Source organism: Schistocerca americana, chromosome 8, assembly GCF_021461395.2.
Source record: "Schistocerca americana isolate TAMUIC-IGC-003095 chromosome 8, iqSchAmer2.1, whole genome shotgun sequence".
Classification (NCBI taxonomy): domain Eukaryota; kingdom Metazoa; phylum Arthropoda; class Insecta; order Orthoptera; family Acrididae; genus Schistocerca; species Schistocerca americana.
This window is the reverse complement of record NC_060126.1, coordinates 388,781,103-388,798,193: the sequence shown is the minus strand read 5'-3', so window position 1 is coordinate 388,798,193 and position 17,091 is coordinate 388,781,103. Positions and strand designations below refer to the sequence as shown.

Sequence of the window (17,091 nt, the reverse complement as noted above, 5' to 3'; positions counted from 1 at the left end):
CACCCCTCACACAGTGGTATTCCACTGCCCACCGAATGTATGCAATATCCTTGGCCCACTCCTGCTCCAAATCCCTTGCCTCAGGGCTCATATCCTTGCAACAGACCTTGATGCAAGGCCTGTCCCATACACCCTCTCACTGTCACCTACTCCACAGTCTAGTCACAGGCCTCTCCCATCTCATCAAAGGTGTGGCTACCTGTGAAAGCAGCCATGTGACAATAAAAAAAGGTGCAACCAATGGGCTGATTTCTACACGAGCATGACAACTAACAAGATGTTTCTCCACATGAATGGCCACCAACGAACTATGGCCGTGAGATAACTGGACCATCCAGTTGCTGAACATACTGCCCAATGCAATGTGCTTCACTTCAATTACTACTTGACAGCCCGTGCAACCTGAATCCTTCCTATCGACAGCAGCTTCCGAATTACGCAGGGGTGAACTCTCCCTGCAATATATTCTGTGTTTCTCTCACCCCTGGCCTCAACCTTTGCTAGTCCCTGTCCTTCACCTATCTACCCACTGCCCTGTTCCCACTCCAACACTACATAGCCTTCTATTCCATCAACACATCCACTAAAAAAAAAAAAAAAAAAAAGAGGAGGTCATTTTCCCCTTCTTTACTTCTCCCCCACCCCTCGCCCCTCTAATCTCCTGATTAGTTGCAGAGCAGCCCAGCTCCGGCAGGCAGAGACAGTGGTTATGTGTGCGAGAGCCTAATTTGCGTGAATCTGTGTATGTTGTCTATTTCATAAATAGGCCTTCTGGCCAAAAGCTTATGCGTTTAATAGCCTTTTTGTTGTGCCTGTCTGCAACTCAGCTTTTCTGCTATAAGGAAGTTAAATTAATCTAGAAGAAGGTAGCTTACAAAATTATTTCACCTCTTCTTTAATATTATTCATCAGTTTCAGGCGTTTACAGTGTAGGATTAATGGTGGAGGTTCAAATAAATGCTGCACACTTCATCACTGGCTCATTCAGAAGCCATTTAATCAGTTTTTACGTTCTGCTGAAAACACCAGAGACAGTAATTCTCATTGGCTCTTTAATACTATCATCCAATTGGCTATGACCAATGTCAATGAATTCCCACATCTGCACATAATACATGGGCTGCCGATACCATAAGTACACTTAAGCTGTTTTTAAAGGTTCTGGAGACAATTTGATATTAGCCTTGAAGTTCAAGAACTACAATGCTGTACTTGTCTTTGATATTAATTTTTGTGTCACTACTTAATACAAATACCGGTAGTATATCATCTGTATATTCCACCGGTCCCATTGTGTTACTAGTGCCAAGCAACTTCTGTGATGTGGGCTTAGCAACAGTTGCCCTTTTCTGTCCATAATTCATGACTGTAATGCAAGAGATACGAAGGGGAGAGGATATGGAGATGATGATTAAGATACATGAATACCCTTTTGGCAGGTATAAATGTAGATGATTCTTCAAGGTACATAAAGAATTCTGCAACTTAGTGAAAGTTACACAAGCCTAATGATTTCCTCTCCTGCCCACCCCACTGCATTTTTCATAGTTTATGCACAACATAAGTATATAAAATGCATCAAAGTAATTGTTGGAGGTAGTTTATACACCCCAGGCTACAGTAAATATTAGTCTGGTACCACAACCAAGATTTTGATAGGGAACACTATCATACTCAGATCACTGACTCTAACAATCTTCCATCCAGTAATTACAATTCTTTCTCAAAGTACTTTAATAGCTAACATCTGTCGAATAACTTGAAGAAATATGTGCTGCAAACTTTTGTATAAAGTTTTTAAATTTAAATGGAGGGCTTTATTGTGAATTTTTCCACACCAGAAACTGAATAGTGGGAAATAAAAATTAAATGAGAAGAACATTTACATATTTTTGCTTGGGATTACTAAGAAATTTATGTTTTAAATAAAATACTACAACACAACTTACATTTTCTTTCTTTTTCTTCTGTTCTACAATTTTTTCTAGTCGTTTCCTCTGTTTTTTTGAAAGTATCCTTGTAATTGTAACATGTTCTCTTTTTTTTCTCGTCTTTCTCTTTTGGGAGGGTATAACCAAAGCATTGCACTGATCATAATTATCTTCTCGGATACCTTTTATATCGACATTTATCTAAAAGCAGAAAGGAAAAAAATTTGCGTGAGTGTAACAATAGAAAACACGACATCATGTAAGTGGTCATCAAGAAACGTGACACAGCTGTCACACAATAAATGAAACAAATGAATATATAATAATATTTCTTACATAGCTACAGGTCCTACAAGTAAAACAACATGGGGTGTATCAACAATTAGAGAGGGAGTTAAAAGAGTGTCAGTAACGGAAATTTTACCAACTTAATGAAACCTGAGGGCACCATATTGCTAGCACACTGTTACTTGGCTCTTCTGTGATCGGTGGAAGTTGGACGACTTCGTGTTACTCCAGAATGTTCACGCTTACTGCCAGTCTTAGCTATGTAACAGTATTGTGTGCCATAACAGTAAGTAGCTGTTGTGAATATAGAGTTGATCCATGTATGGTGTTGTGCATAGTGATTGTTAATATCATGCACAGAAATGAGCGAAGAGGATCCGGTCTTTCTAGCGACACGTCAACAACTTTTGTGTCACTTCTGTGATACATTAGGCTGATGACCATGTAGTTTGGACCTTTTCTCTCCAAACCAACCTATCTGTGACACATTAATTTAATATATGTTCATTTCTTTTATAATCTATAAACTCATTGCTCTGGAAGGAGAAGACAGGGCTTGTCTCAGCAGCCAAGTAAAAGTGTATGATTAATAGTTAACACATGGAACAGAAATTGCTAACATATGTAACAACAATTTCATAGATCCTGTACACAATTTGAATTGTGAAAGAAATACGTATCCTAGAACACTTGGGCAACTACCTCTCTCAACATTCCAGGAACCAGCGACAAAACGAACTCATAAAATTAATCCAGAAACTATAATCCAAGGAGTCTGCAGGAGATGAAATATCAAGTTATCTAATAAGGTATGTGAATGAAGAGATAACCAAACATCTCTTGGATATACCAAGCTGCTCATTCAGAGAAGCACAAGGTGTACAACTTTGCTTCCGCCGTTTTTTTCCCATTTGAGGTTTTAGTGAAACAAATTGGTTACACTTGTATCACTCAAAGTATTTTCCATCGTTGGCAACTACTTTTTCCTATCTTTCAGGCAGTGTACAAATCCTGTGTCGAAAAAATTGTTCATCTTTTGAAGCGATCCATTTTCAATCAAATTTGTGACTTCTTCATGAGATCAAAAGTGTTGGTCAGCCAGGCCACATGCCATTGATCTAAACAGGTGATAGTCAGAGGGAGCAATGTCTGGAGAATATGGCGGGTGGGATAGGACTTCCTATTTTAACATTTCCAAATATGTTTTGACCTCTTTTGCAATGTGGGGTCGAGCATTGTCATGCTGCAAAATCACTTTATTGTGCCTCTCACTGTATTGCGGCCGTTTGTCTTTTAGTGTTCTGCTCAAATGCATTAATTGCGTTCTATAACGAGCACCTGTGATTGTTTCACTTGGTTTTAACACCTCATAGTACACGATGAAAAGCTAGTCCCACCAAATGCAGAGCATGATCTTGGAGCTGTGAATATTCGGTTTGGCCGTTGATATGGAAGCATGGAAGGGATATCCCCATGATGTTTTGCATTTAGGGTTATTGTAATGAACCCATTTTTTGTCCCCGGGCACAATGGGTTGGGTTGTTTGGGGAGGAGACCAGACAGCGAGGTCATGGGTCTCATTGGATTAGGGAAGGACGGGAAGGAAGTCGGCCATGCCCTTTCAAAGGAATCATCCCGGCATTTGCCTGGAGCGATTTAGGGAAATCACGGAAAACCTAAATCAGGATGGCCGGACGCGGGATTGAACTGTCGTCCTCCCGAATGCGAGCCGGTCACAATGCAATGCATAAATCCTTTCCATTTTTGCCTCTGAAGCAACTGCTCACAAACACACAAACCCTTTTCAACGTCTCTTGGTTTCAGCTCACACGGGACCACGAGTTCCTTCTTTCTGAATCATGCCCATAGCCTTTTGAAATGGCTTGCTGTGTTACTTCCACTAATCGTGGCAATTCTTCTTGAGTTTGACACGAGTCTTCACTCAGCAATGTCTCCAAATTTTGCATCTTCGAAAACATTCTCTCTTCACCACCATGCCGGTCCACAACGTTAAAATCACCTTTCTTGAAGCGTTGAAACCACTCATGACATGTTCTTTCACTAATAGCACCCTTACCATATGCACTTGAGAGCATTCGATGAGACTCAGCTGCTGTTTTCTTCATATTGAAACAAAACAGTAACACCTCCCTCAAATGATGAGAATTAGGCTCATAAACTGACATTTTTAATCCAAAACAGTTTTATGATGGAGACAAAAATCGACCAATGTTTGAATGAGGTTATGTTGACCGAGATCCAAGCTAAGTAACTGCTTGACGTCTGTGATCTGTTTCTTTTGACCGCTACTTACTGGTGTCGCCACCTATCGGCAAATGGCAGAAGCAAAGTTGTACATCATCTAGTATTTCCAGAAAAATTAAAAATAAGCAAAGTTATACCAATTTAAAAGAAATGCAACAAAGACGACTCAAATAATTAAAAACCAGTAGGCTACCTTAAATCTCTGGTTTCCCAAAAACACTACACGTGCAAAGAGTATTCTGATTCTAGCACAAAATGATTTCCAAACAGGGAAATCTACAGAAATTGCTATCCGAAACCTACTGGAGCTGTCTATAGCTTTTGACACTACCATCCCTACATCATTAACTGAAAAACTTTAAAGCTATGGCATACATGGCCACGCAGTGGAATGGATAATATTATGTTTTAGTAACAGGAAGCTGCACGGCACAAATCAAACAATGGAAAATCCAGGATGGAATATGACAATGTTATGAAAAGGAAAGTTCCTACTCACCATATAGTGGAGATACTGAGTCACAGGCACAACAGAAGACTGTCACAATTAAAGCTTTCGGCCTTAAGGCCTTCATCAACAATACACGACACACACACACACACACACACACACACACGTGTGTGTGTGTGTGTGTGTGTGTGTGTGTGTGTGGTCTATTGTTACAGAACGCTTTAATTGTGAGAGTCTTTTTGTTGTGCCTATCTGCAACTCAGCAACTCTGCTATATGGTGAGCAGCAACTTTCCTTCTCATAATATTTAACAGAAAGCTGTATGTGACTACAGAATCTGGATAAGGGTACAATGTATGATGTACCTCAAGGATCACACTTTTGTTCAACCTACTCAAACAAAAATGCAAGGAAAAGATAGACTGTTACTTGGCACAAGATGACACACGAAGTTGATGAGAGACACTTACACATTAGCTTTTGGCCACAGCCTTCGTCAGAAGAAAAAGAGAAACAGAAACAAACATGCATGCATGCATGCATGCACACGCATGCACATGCACACAAGTGTTATCTCTGACAGCTCAGATCACAACAGACAACAGTCAAAAAATACTGTATGCTGATGACATGACATGAGTAAATGTAGAAGAAACTCTGGAAACAATGGAAAGAAGGGCATTTAGATATTACAACAAATGATACAATACCGTGGCAAGGGGATACAACCCGTCGGCTTTGGACAATGACGTCACAAGTCGCCAGATAGCAGTTTACCATTTTCGCTTTTGCTGTTATGTTTCAGTTTCGTTTTTTTTTTACTGATTGCTTAATAAAGTGGATCTGTTTATTCTATCTCGTGAGATTTTTTTTTTAAAAAGCCAAAAAACACTTATCAGCCACTGAAGGGAGCTACAACACTAAGAAGAATCGCTTCTCGATTGGCGACTTGTGACGTCAATGTCCAAAGCCGACGGGTTGTATCCCCTGCTACACTAGTCCCCGTGGCAAATACAGAATGATTTAATTATAAATCTAAAAATGACAATAATCATTCATAGTGATCACAAACAGAAAAAAGATCGGATCTAACAATAAGCACCAATGCTAGAAACATACAGATAATGCCTATCATAAATGATGGTGTAATGTTCCATCATCAAACAGCGTGCGCATTAAGCTAACAAACTATTTTTACGTACAGTGTGGCATGATCTTGTTGAACCACTGTATGGAATTACTGTTTGGGGAACTTCCAACAACGATAATACAATTCTGTATTGAAGGAGAAAAAAGGCAATTAAGACCACCCCCCCCCTCCCAAAAACAAAAAGAAGAAGAAGGGAAAAAGAAGAAAAGAAACTGACTCATGCAGAAAGAGTTCTTCTCATGGGGCAGCCACAACTCTACAAGTCCATTTTGGAGAATGAAGAAACTGCAGAACAATTGCTTAAGCTACCATCTTTTATTGTGGACGTGACCAGTTTCAGAATTCTTAAAGTTTCATTATCTGGTGTAAACTGTAATAATAAAAATATTCTGTTATAAGTGAATGGAAGGGGATCCTCAAGTCTGAAACAACAGATAAGGAACTTTGCAACTAAAATTTCTGAGTAAGAACAAATTAAAAGAGAGGAAAGAACATTACTTAAATAAATCACCTAATCATGTGACATCGTCCTCATCCAAATATTATCATGGAACCAAAAGTTCCATGTCAAATGGTGAAAGGGACCTAAGAAATCTGACACCAAAAGTTACCAAAATAACGATATATGTAAAATGCAATAAATAAGGGGAGGGGGATCACATATTGCGTAGAATTACTTCAAAAATTCCATAACAACTGTGCCCCTTGTGCTGTGTGACCAGGTAAACAAACAGGAAAACTGTATAACAGTAAATACTGGCTGTGGTACTGAAGCCGCACATGGCCCAATGTATGAAACATACATTAGATTAGTGAATTATCTGAAGTGGAAAAGTGAGAAATAAAAGTAGAATGGAGATGGAACTATCACAACATTAAGAGGTAGAAGACCTGCACATCTAAAAAACAAGGAAAAATATTATTTTATATTCACACCTTAATCTGGCTGGACGATGCCATGATTAACTAAAATATTTTTGGGATACAGGTCTGTTTGTTGATTAATTGTATCAAGAGAATGGGAATGAAGACTTCTTAAGATTTCAATTTCTTCCACAACATTGAGTATCTGACCTTTCTCTGCCGTGTGTAAGACAGTTAAATTATCGTTAACCCACTGGAGTTGATGCTGGCTGTCAATCAAATGCATCATCAGAGTTGACCCGGGATTGGCCAGGTGTTCATGTTCTTTAAACCCCATATAAAAATTCCTGCCTATCTGGCCAATGTATCTGCTCTTATACAGCTGGTTTTTACTGCACTCAATATGATACACTCCGGGATAGGAGAAAGGATACTTTTGGTCTTCACGGTTGCTTAACTTACTGCCCAAATTTTTTTATATGAGAAATGACAGAGTTATGTTGGTTGGCGTCAGTTTCTTTCCAGCCCTCTCTGATATGAACACATGACATGGGATGTCATTAAACTTGTTCTTTCTCTTTTTGTCTACTGCCTTCAGAGTGATTCCGTTCCATGATCCTTCCCCTCCCCCTCTTTGCTAGTATTTGTGGATTAAGCAACTGTTCGGTGATTCCTTCATTTTTCAAAATGGACTTGTACAGTCACAGCTGCCCAATAAGAAGAACTCTTTGTGCATTTACAATTGGCAAGGCTACAGTGGCCTTTTACGGACTATATAATTGTAACGTAAAGTTAGCTCACACTTGTGTCCATATAAGATTCAACAAAAATTGTCTTCAACATGAAGTGATCACTAATTATGTGAAAAAGATGTTCATGAAAACCACTGAGTGTATTAACAGTGAAATCAGGGCCCTCTATAAGAAGAAGGAAATTTTGAATAGGACTTTGTACCTGTCTTACCCAAATTTTGTCAAGGCCGTAAGTGCTAACCAATTTGATACAATGTACTGTCACATTCTGAATGTCATCAATAACTACAAAGAGGTCATTAATTCTAGATCCCTGTCAAAACTATACAAACTATGCAATAGGTCTAGGCCAATTAGAGCTGTGTCATCTCCTAAATGTGACTTTGAATTTTACCCTAGGCAGCTATTGCTTTTAATGAAGATGAGAGAGTTTACTAAATATGGGTTTATCTCATAATCTACAAGAGGATATATCCGAGGAACAAGAATCTGTGATAACTGCTCAAATAACTGTCACTTTAGAGAGTGATAATGGCCCAGTACCTGTTAAAAATGAGCTGTCTTTGCAAACAAACAGTATTTTAAAAGATAACTGAGGGTTTAGAACTAATCACACAGGAGAATGACCGATGTTGAAGTCACTTAATAAAAAACTTATCTCAATGTCATAGTTGTCTGTGCTGACAAAGGGAAAATGGCTGTTGTCCTTTATCAGCAGAAGTACCTATGAGGAAAAAGCTGAGCAATTTATTGCTACTAATGACAATGTTAAGTGCAGAGATCAGACAAAAAAGTATTCTGATGAAATCAGGAAGGTCCTAAAAGCAACTAAGAGTTTTCTGGGTGAGAAATGGAAGAAACAACTTTTAATGATGAACCCTAAAGCACCTAGAGTCCGGGCGATGATTAAGTCAGATAAACCACACCATCCAGTGAGACCGATTGTCAACGCATGGGGTTAGTTGGCAAAGCTAGTTACAAACTTGAGAAATTTGTTGTGGGTTTTCTTAAAAAACACTTTTACTTCAGGAAGTCTAGGGTGATAAAAACAGGGAAGATCTAATTACAGTTCTTAAAAATACCAACATTCCAGTAAGTACTCACATGGGTACCTTTGATGCCAGCAATATGTATACTAATGTACCTACAGATGGAATCTGTGGCTCATTCTTGAAAACCTCAGTAGATTTAGCGTTAGGCCATCAAACAAAACCAAAGAGGTTGTTAACATTTTAACTTTGCTGCTACATTTCAATTATTTTAAAGACTAAGTGCATATGCAGCAACAGGGTATGGCTACGGCTTCTCCCATAGCTTGCATTTTTGTGAATATTTTTATGTCTCATTTTGAGTGAGAGTTTTTTATGAAGTATCTGGAGGAGGCCACTTAGGTTATATATTGGTAACATTATATTGGTGACATTTTTGTTCTTTATGGAGGTAGCAAGGAAGAGTATGACAATTTACATAACAAACTTAATACATTCCATGGAAAGTTTTCTTTCTCTGTTCACCATCAGAACCTTGCCATATTCAGACTTACAGATCACCTTAAATGGCAGCAAGGTAGAGTTTGACAAGTAAAGAAAAGAATCTACTGCCAATTTTGTTCCAAATGTAACATGAAACCACCAGATTTAAATATAAAACTGCTGCCTTTCAGACTCTCCTAAACACATTATATAATGTTCCCCTAACATCAGAGGCATATGAATTGGATATCCAAGGTCTATGATCAAGAAATTAAATAAAAGAACATTGGCAAAAAAGGGGGGGGAGGGGGGGGGGGGCAAATCCTGGAAGGGAAGCGCTCTGAAGGCAGTACATAAAAAGAGAAAGAACAAATTTTACAAGTTTCCATATCATGGATATGAATCAGAGAGGATTGGAACATAATTGATGTCAGCCAACATAACTCTGTCATGGTTTAAAAAAAAAAAAATTATCGAAAGTAGATTAAGGAACTGTGAAATCCAAAAGGATCCTTTTTCCTGTCCTGCAGTGTATCATATTGAGTGCAATAAAAGCCAGTTGTATAAGAGCAGATACATTTTCCAGACAGGCAGGAATTTTACTATATTTAAAGAACATAAAGACCTGGTCGATTCCAGGAAAACTTTGACAATGCATGTAACTGATGACCAGCACCAGCTGCAGTAGCTTAGTGATAACTTAACTGATTGTAAAGAAAGGTCAGATACTCAATGTTCTGGAAGAAATTGAAATCTTAAGAAGTCTTCGTTCCCATCCTCTAAACATAATTAATGAACACACACACCTGTACCACACAAATATTTTGGGTCAACCCGTCAGCTTTGATCTGTGATGTAAGGCTGTTGTGTTGTGTGATGTCATGATGGTGCGGAGTTTAGTTTCTGAGAGTGGCATGTTTGCAAGTGTTGTTTTGATGTGATCGGTGGTGCTCTCTGGTGGCACGTGTGTGTGTGTGTGTGTGTGTGTGTGTGTGTGTGTGTTGTGTGTTAGGTGATGCTTTCGGTTTAGTCTGCATGTGTGGCGTATTTATAGGTGGCGTATTGTTGCGGTCGGTGGTTCTTTCTGGTGGTGTGTTTATGTATAGCGTGTTATGTGGCGTTTGGGGTTCATTTACATGGTAGCATTGCACGTGTGTGGTATCGGTGGTGACCGTGCTTTCAGCTGAATATTTTTCAGTGAGTTAACGATTTTGATTTTGTTATGTCTATGTTATTGCAGTTTTTTTTCTGTTCGTCATGTGTGAATTTTGGTAAATTGCTTTGGATATGTCTTTGTTATGTATGGATATGACTGACAAGGTCAACAGTTTTCGGTTGTCAGCAATGATGGGGGACAGTGCGTTGTCTCTAATAAAATTTCTTCGGCTATTCGGCCTGTTGGCTGAAGTCGTGAAGTGTTCAGTGTGTCGTGACGAAATGAGGCTTACTAAAGTTCTGGCATCTTGGACCAGGGACAGCTATGTGTGGAGACATCTTAAGGATAACAAGTCAAAGGAAGTGTTCGATTCCAATTTTGATTTTCCATGTGTTTTTTTGGTGGTAGGATTAAGTGTGGTGGTGGTGAAAGTTTTGAGATTTATAGTGTGGTATCGGTTGCTGCAGTTGACCTATATAGGTCAAGGGAAGTGTTCGATTCCAATTTTGTTTTTCTAGGCCCTTTTTTTTTTGGCAGGATTGAGTGTGGTGGTGGTGAAGTTTTTGAGTGGTATTGGTTGTTTCTGTTGGAACTTCAAGGGAAATGATCGATTCCTGTGGATTTTTGTGTGTAGTGGAATTTGGGAAGGTTGTGGGGGCTTGTTATTTTAGTGTCTTTTATCGTTTGGTGTACTGACGTGTGTTTATATTTAGTTTGTCCCCACCCAAAACCCCCAATTTCCCCCGCTTGTCCGTTAAGTTTCATTATATTTTTGAAGGCATATCTGTTTGTTGGTTTTTTGATCTATTTTCGTGTTTGTTGTTATGTTTATGTGATGACATCATAGGAGCGGTATGGGAGTAGTTGTGAATGGTAGTTTCCGTCATATTGGTGACGTCATTGGTCAAAGCAGATGGGCGGAATCGGATGCTTCCATTATCCCAATATTTTAGCTAATTATGGCATCATCCAGGCAGATTAAAGTGTCCATATAACATGTTATTTTTCTTTGTTTTTCAAACGTACAGGCCCTCTTCCCCCTCTATGTTGTGATGGTTTCAACTCCTTTCTGCTGTTACTTCCCACTTTAATTAATTTGCTAATCTGATGCCCCTTTTACCCTTTTGATGACATTATAGGAGTGAGGATGACACCAGATAATTTGGTGATTTTATTTGTTGAGTAAAATCTCATTATCTCTTTTAATTTGTTTTAATTCAGTAATTGTCACATAGTTCCTTATCTGATTGTTCAGACTTGAGGATCGCTCCCATTCACGTGTAATAGAATATTTTTATTATTACAATTTACACCAGATGATGAAGCTATAAGGGTTCTGAAATTGTTTGTGTACACAATAACAGATTGTGCATTAAGCATCTGTTCTGTTGTTCCTTCATTGTTCAAAATGACTCATGGAAAACTGCCTTCCATACTCTAAGAATACTGACATTTAATCAATGTACGTATACAGAACAATAATGTCATTTACGTTAATTCAGAGGCAACTGATTACTACAACAAATACAATTACACAAGAAATAAAGGCCAGTTACACAGGTAGCTCTATTTAAAAAAGTTCCTCAATATTCAGGTGTAGACGAGATAAGGCATCTTCCTAAGAGGCCACAGGACAGTAGGAGTGGAAAGACATTCCAGAAACTTTGTAAAGACTATCTAATGGGGAAAAATATTTTATCAAGTAGAGGAATATACGAGTAAATATCAGCAATGTTATTATTTCCTGCATATATGCAAAAAATCACTTGAATACATTGAATGCGTCATAAATTTTTGTATGTGTGTTACCTTCGTTAAAAGATACGTAAATAACTTTAAGGCATAAACATAAATCGAGAGAAACATGTACACAACATTATGCCTATCAATACTGTCAATTTGACGTTTTGTACTGCAATATGCAAGGTAAATGTTAGATTAATATCTCCTGACCTATTTACAAGTATACATTCTGTACCTAACGAAATGGATATAAATAAATATTAATTGCCCATTTCAACTCACCTTTGAGGTTGGTGTATTGTCAATGTGTGTTTTGACAACTTCGCGTGCTTTCCAGTTAAATCCTTTTTTATTCTTACCCATATCGAAATTTCAATTATTGTCACTCGAGAAACAAACATAACACACACAAGTAACCTAAGTAGCAAGTACTGACAATGAAGCTTATCCACGTGCAATATCGTGCAAGCACGACTGTAACTTGTTTACATTTCTTTATGATCGACCTATGGCATGCATTGCATTAACTCGAATTACTTGATCGATTGATATTTGCTCTACATCGTCGACACAATATCGATTATTCGACATTGCTTGCTCACCACAATCTCGGAAATCGGAATATTTACTATTGCTAGTAAGCCATGTGGCACGTGTGTTGACGTTTGAACGAATGTTCGTGTTTTGTAAAAGTTCCAATTTTCCCATGTGTTAACAGTTTTTAGTGTATAAACGTCTTTGTAATTAAAAAGCGATGAGGATTTTCACAAGTGGCGCCGATCCTTCCTGCCTTAAAGTTGCAGTTGCCGCGAATTTTGCTAAAGAAAATATACACGTGGAAAATATTCCTGCTGCAGGTATGTTTTTTACATCAATATATTAATTAACAAACACTACTTACCACTTTATATAGTTATTATCATCCAACTGAAATTACATTACATTATAAAATCCTCGTTCTCAGAAAGCCCACGTTCTTCCTTATTGCATCAGATATAGTTGTGGATATAACTAAAATTTGAACTAAATTGAAATGGTTCATATAGTACACTAACTGACGTGCTACATTGTTAATCTTAACGGCTGACTGTTTGGCGGATGGAATGTGAGATGTTTTTAGTATATAGTTTACACCTGTCTTTCTAAATCCATGAACTTATATCGTTCTGTCATATTAGATTTTCCGTATTGTAACACTGTTAACAGATCGAAAAGTTGGAGCTACACGTCGTTTGCCAACTTTCCAATTGGAATCAGGGACGACTCTTTTCTCTGCAAATTCGGCCGCAAGGTTACTGGTGCCGCCAAAAAACGAAGATGGGTTGTGGGTTGACCAGTGGCTGGAGTGGGAAGCAACTAAGCTACAGGTGAGAAAGACTCTTAAAATGATAAATCCTATATTTTTGTAGTTGTGAAGATGTTGCATAATGCCAAGGAAATGAAGAACTCTATGGAAGAAGAGGGTAGGAAAGGTAAGAGAAAAGGCTGAGTAATGATTTTACGTGTTCCACAAATTTGATGCTGGCAAGTAAACATTTACATTTCACGTACTTGGAACTGTACTGTTACTGTCATTTAACAGATAATATTGAATTTTTAATCGCATATTTACCTGATCTGCTAGTTGTGTGCTTCTTACTTCCCTATTTAAGGTATAATATTATGAACTAAGGCACAAAAAAATGGGTCAACAGCTAATATCTGTGTAAAAAATAGCTTCATGTGTCTTCGTGTGTTTTTTATACCTGAATGAGAATTACAAAAGGTTGACAGTTGGTGAAGTTGATGGTTCAAGATTACATGCTTTGTGCAGACTAGCATAGCAGGTACTGGTAGCTTCAAACGCACTGTTGCATTTATAAAACACAGCATAAGGAAACAAATAACATTAGCCTGAGACTAAACCACATCTCAGTTTTGCAGTGTAGCTTTACCAAATGACATGCCCTTCTGAGGATGAGATACTCTACCAGATGTATTAAATATACTTCTGATTGACCACTAAAAATTATCCATTTCTTGGAGACTTATTGTGCTCGTTTGGTTGGAAAGGAGACTCCATAGCTCATGTTGCATCACTCGGCACTCTCTTTTGTTTATCAGTGTGCGTAAGTAGTAGTTGACTGAAACTGAATGCTGTACTATGTCGCCTGCCAGTTATGAAGTATGTTCTGTCAGTCACTTCATGCAACCAGGGGGAGGAGACTGAAAAAAAAAATAAAAAAAATAATAATCAGCCAACCAGTTGCAAACCAAAGGTTCGATTAACCCATGACGTAGGTTTTGATGTTAGCAAAAATATCTCCTTCAGGAGGAGGGTTCTTTGTTACATCACATGGTTGTTGTTGTTGTGGTCTTCAGTCCTGAGACTGGTTTGATGCAGCTCTCCATGCTACTCTATCCTGTGCAAGCCTCTTCATCTCCCAGTACCTACTGCAACCTACATCCTTCTGAATCTGCTTAGTGTATTCATCTCTTGGTCTCCCTCTACGATTTTTACCCTCCACGCTGCCCTCCAATACTAAATTGGTGATCCCTTGATGCCTCAGAACATGTCCTACCAACCGATCCCTTCTTCTGGTCAAGTTGTGCCACAAACTTCTCTTCTCCCCAATCCTATTCAATACTTCCTCATTAGTTATGTGGTCTACCCATCTAATCTTCAGCATTCTTCTGTAGCACCACATTTCGAAAGCTTCTATTCTCTTCTTGTCCAAACTATTTATTGTCCATGTTTCACTTCCATACATGGCTACACTCCATACAAATACTTTCAGAAATGACTTCCTGACACTTAAATCAATACTGGATGTTAACAAATTTCTCTTCTTCAGAAACGCTTTCCTTGCCATTGCCAGCCTACATTTTATATCCTCTCTACTTCGACCATCATCAGTTATTTTGCTCTCCAAATAGCAAAACTCCTTTACTACTTTAAGTGTCTCATTTCCTAATCTAATTCCCTCAGCATCACCCGACTTAATTAGACTACATTCCAGTATCCTTGTTTTGCTTTTGTTGATGTTATCTTATATCCTCTTTTCAAGACACTGTCCATTCCATTCAACTGCTCTTCCAAGTCCTTTGCTGTCTCTGACAGAATTACAATGTCATCGGCGAACCTCAAAGTTTTTATTTCTTCTCCATGAATTTTAATACCTACTCCGAATTTTTCTTTTGTTTCCTTTACTGCTTGCTCAATATACAGATTGAATAACATCGGGGAGAGACTACAATCTGTCTTACTCCCTTCCCAACCACAGCTTCCCTTTCATGTCCCTCGACTCTTATAACTGCCATCTGGTTTCTGTACAAATTGTAAATAGCCTGCCGCTCCCTGTATTTTACCCCTGCCACCTTTAGAGCTTGAAATAGAGTATTCCAGTCAACATTGTCAAAAGCTCTAAGTCTACAAATGCTAGAAACGTAGGTTTGCCTTTTCTTAATCTTTCTTCTAAGATAAGTCGTAAGGTCAGTATTGCCTCACGTGTTCCAGTGTTTCTACGGAATCCTAACTGATCTTCCCCGAGGTCGGCTTCTACTAGTTTTTCCATTCGTCTGTAAAGAATTCGTGTTAGTATTTTGCAGCTGTGGCTTATTAAACTGATTGTTCGGTAATTTTCACATCTGTCAACACCAGATTTCTTTGCGATTGGAATTATTATATTCTTCTTTAAGTCTGAGGGTATTTCACATGTTTCATACATCTTGCTCACCAGATGGTAGAGTTTTGTCAGGACTGGCTCTCCCAAGGGCGTCAATAGTTCCAATGGAATGTTGTCTACTCCCGCGCCCTTGTTTCGACTCATGTCTTTCAGAGCTCTGTCAAACTCTTCACGCAGTATCGTATCTCCCATTTCATCTTCATCTACATCCTCTTCCATTTCCATAATATTGTCCTCAAGTTCATCGCCCTTGTATAGACCCTCTATATACTCCTTCCACCTTTCTGCCTTCCCTTCTTTGCTTAGAACTGGGTTTCCATCTGAGCTCTTGATATTCATACAAGTGGTTCTCTTATCTCCAAAGGTCTCTTTAATTTTCCTGTAGGCAGTATCTATCTTACCCCTAGTGAGATAAGTCTCTACATCCTTACATTTGTCCGCTAGCCATCCCTGCTTAGCCATTTTGCACTTCCTGTCGATATCATTTTTGAGACGTTTGTATTCCTTTTTGCCTGCTTCATTTACTGCATTTTTATATTTTCTCCTTTCATCAATTAAATTCAATATTTCTTCTGTTACCCAAGGATTTCTACTAGTCCTCGTCTTTTTACCTACTTGATCCTCTGCTGCCTTCACTACTTCATCCCTCAAAGCTACCCATTCTTCTTCTACTGTATTTTTTCCCCCCATTCTTGTCAATTGTTCCCTTATGCTCTCCCTGAAACTCTGTACAACCTCTGGTTCTTTCAGTTTATCCAGGTCCCATCTCCTTAAATTCCCACCTTTTTGCAGTTTCTTCAGTTTTAATCTACAGGTCATAACCAATAGATTGTGGTCAGAGTCCACATCTGCCCCTGGAAATGTCTTACAATTTAAAACCTGGTTCCTAAATCTCTGTCTTACCATTATATAATCTATCTGATACCTTTTAGTATCTCCAGGGTTCTTCCATGTATACAACCTTCTTTCATGGTTCTTAAACCAAGTGTTAACTATGATTATGTTGTGCTCTGTGCAAAATTCTACCAGGCGTCTTCCTCTTTCATTTCTTACCCCCAATCCATATTCACCTACTACGTTTCCTTCTCTCCCTTTTCCTACACTCGAATTCCGGTCACCCATGACTATTAAATTTTCATCTCCCTTCACTATCTGAATAATTTCTTTTATTTCATCATACATTTCTTCAATTTCTTCGTCATCTGCAGAGCTAGTTGGCATATAAACTTGTACTGTAGTAGGTGTGGACTTCGTATATTTCTTGGCCACAATAATGCGTTCACTATGCTGTTTGTAGTAGCTTACCCGCATTCCTATTTTCCTATTCATTATTAAACCTACTCCTGCATTACCC

The 17,091-nt window shown here is 38.5% G+C and overlaps 2 protein-coding genes across 3 annotated transcripts in view; one reads left to right on the top strand and one right to left on the bottom strand.

Moving 5' to 3' along the window:
* LOC124545017 (probable ATP-dependent RNA helicase kurz) overlaps positions 1-12,558 on the bottom strand; it is a 133,520-nt gene extending 120,962 nt beyond the window's left edge. Inside the window, exons 1-2 of the mRNA XM_047123794.1 lie at positions 12,355-12,558; positions 1,950-2,132 (exon numbers count right to left, since the gene is read on the bottom strand). Coding sequence (XP_046979750.1) covers positions 1,950-2,132; positions 12,355-12,435 — 264 coding nt within the window. The 5' untranslated portion in view covers positions 12,436-12,558. The remainder of the gene's footprint in view (positions 1-1,949; positions 2,133-12,354) is intronic.
* A 105-nt stretch (positions 12,559-12,663) lies between these two features.
* Positions 12,664-17,091, top strand: part of LOC124544692 (methionine--tRNA ligase, cytoplasmic) — a 116,374-nt gene continuing 111,946 nt past the window's right edge. For both annotated transcript variants that reach the window (XM_047123333.1, XM_047123332.1), the window contains exons 1-2: positions 12,664-12,929; positions 13,279-13,439. In XM_047123333.1, coding sequence (XP_046979289.1) covers positions 12,827-12,929; positions 13,279-13,439 — 264 coding nt within the window. In that variant the 5' untranslated portion in view covers positions 12,664-12,826. The remainder of the gene's footprint in view (positions 12,930-13,278; positions 13,440-17,091) is intronic.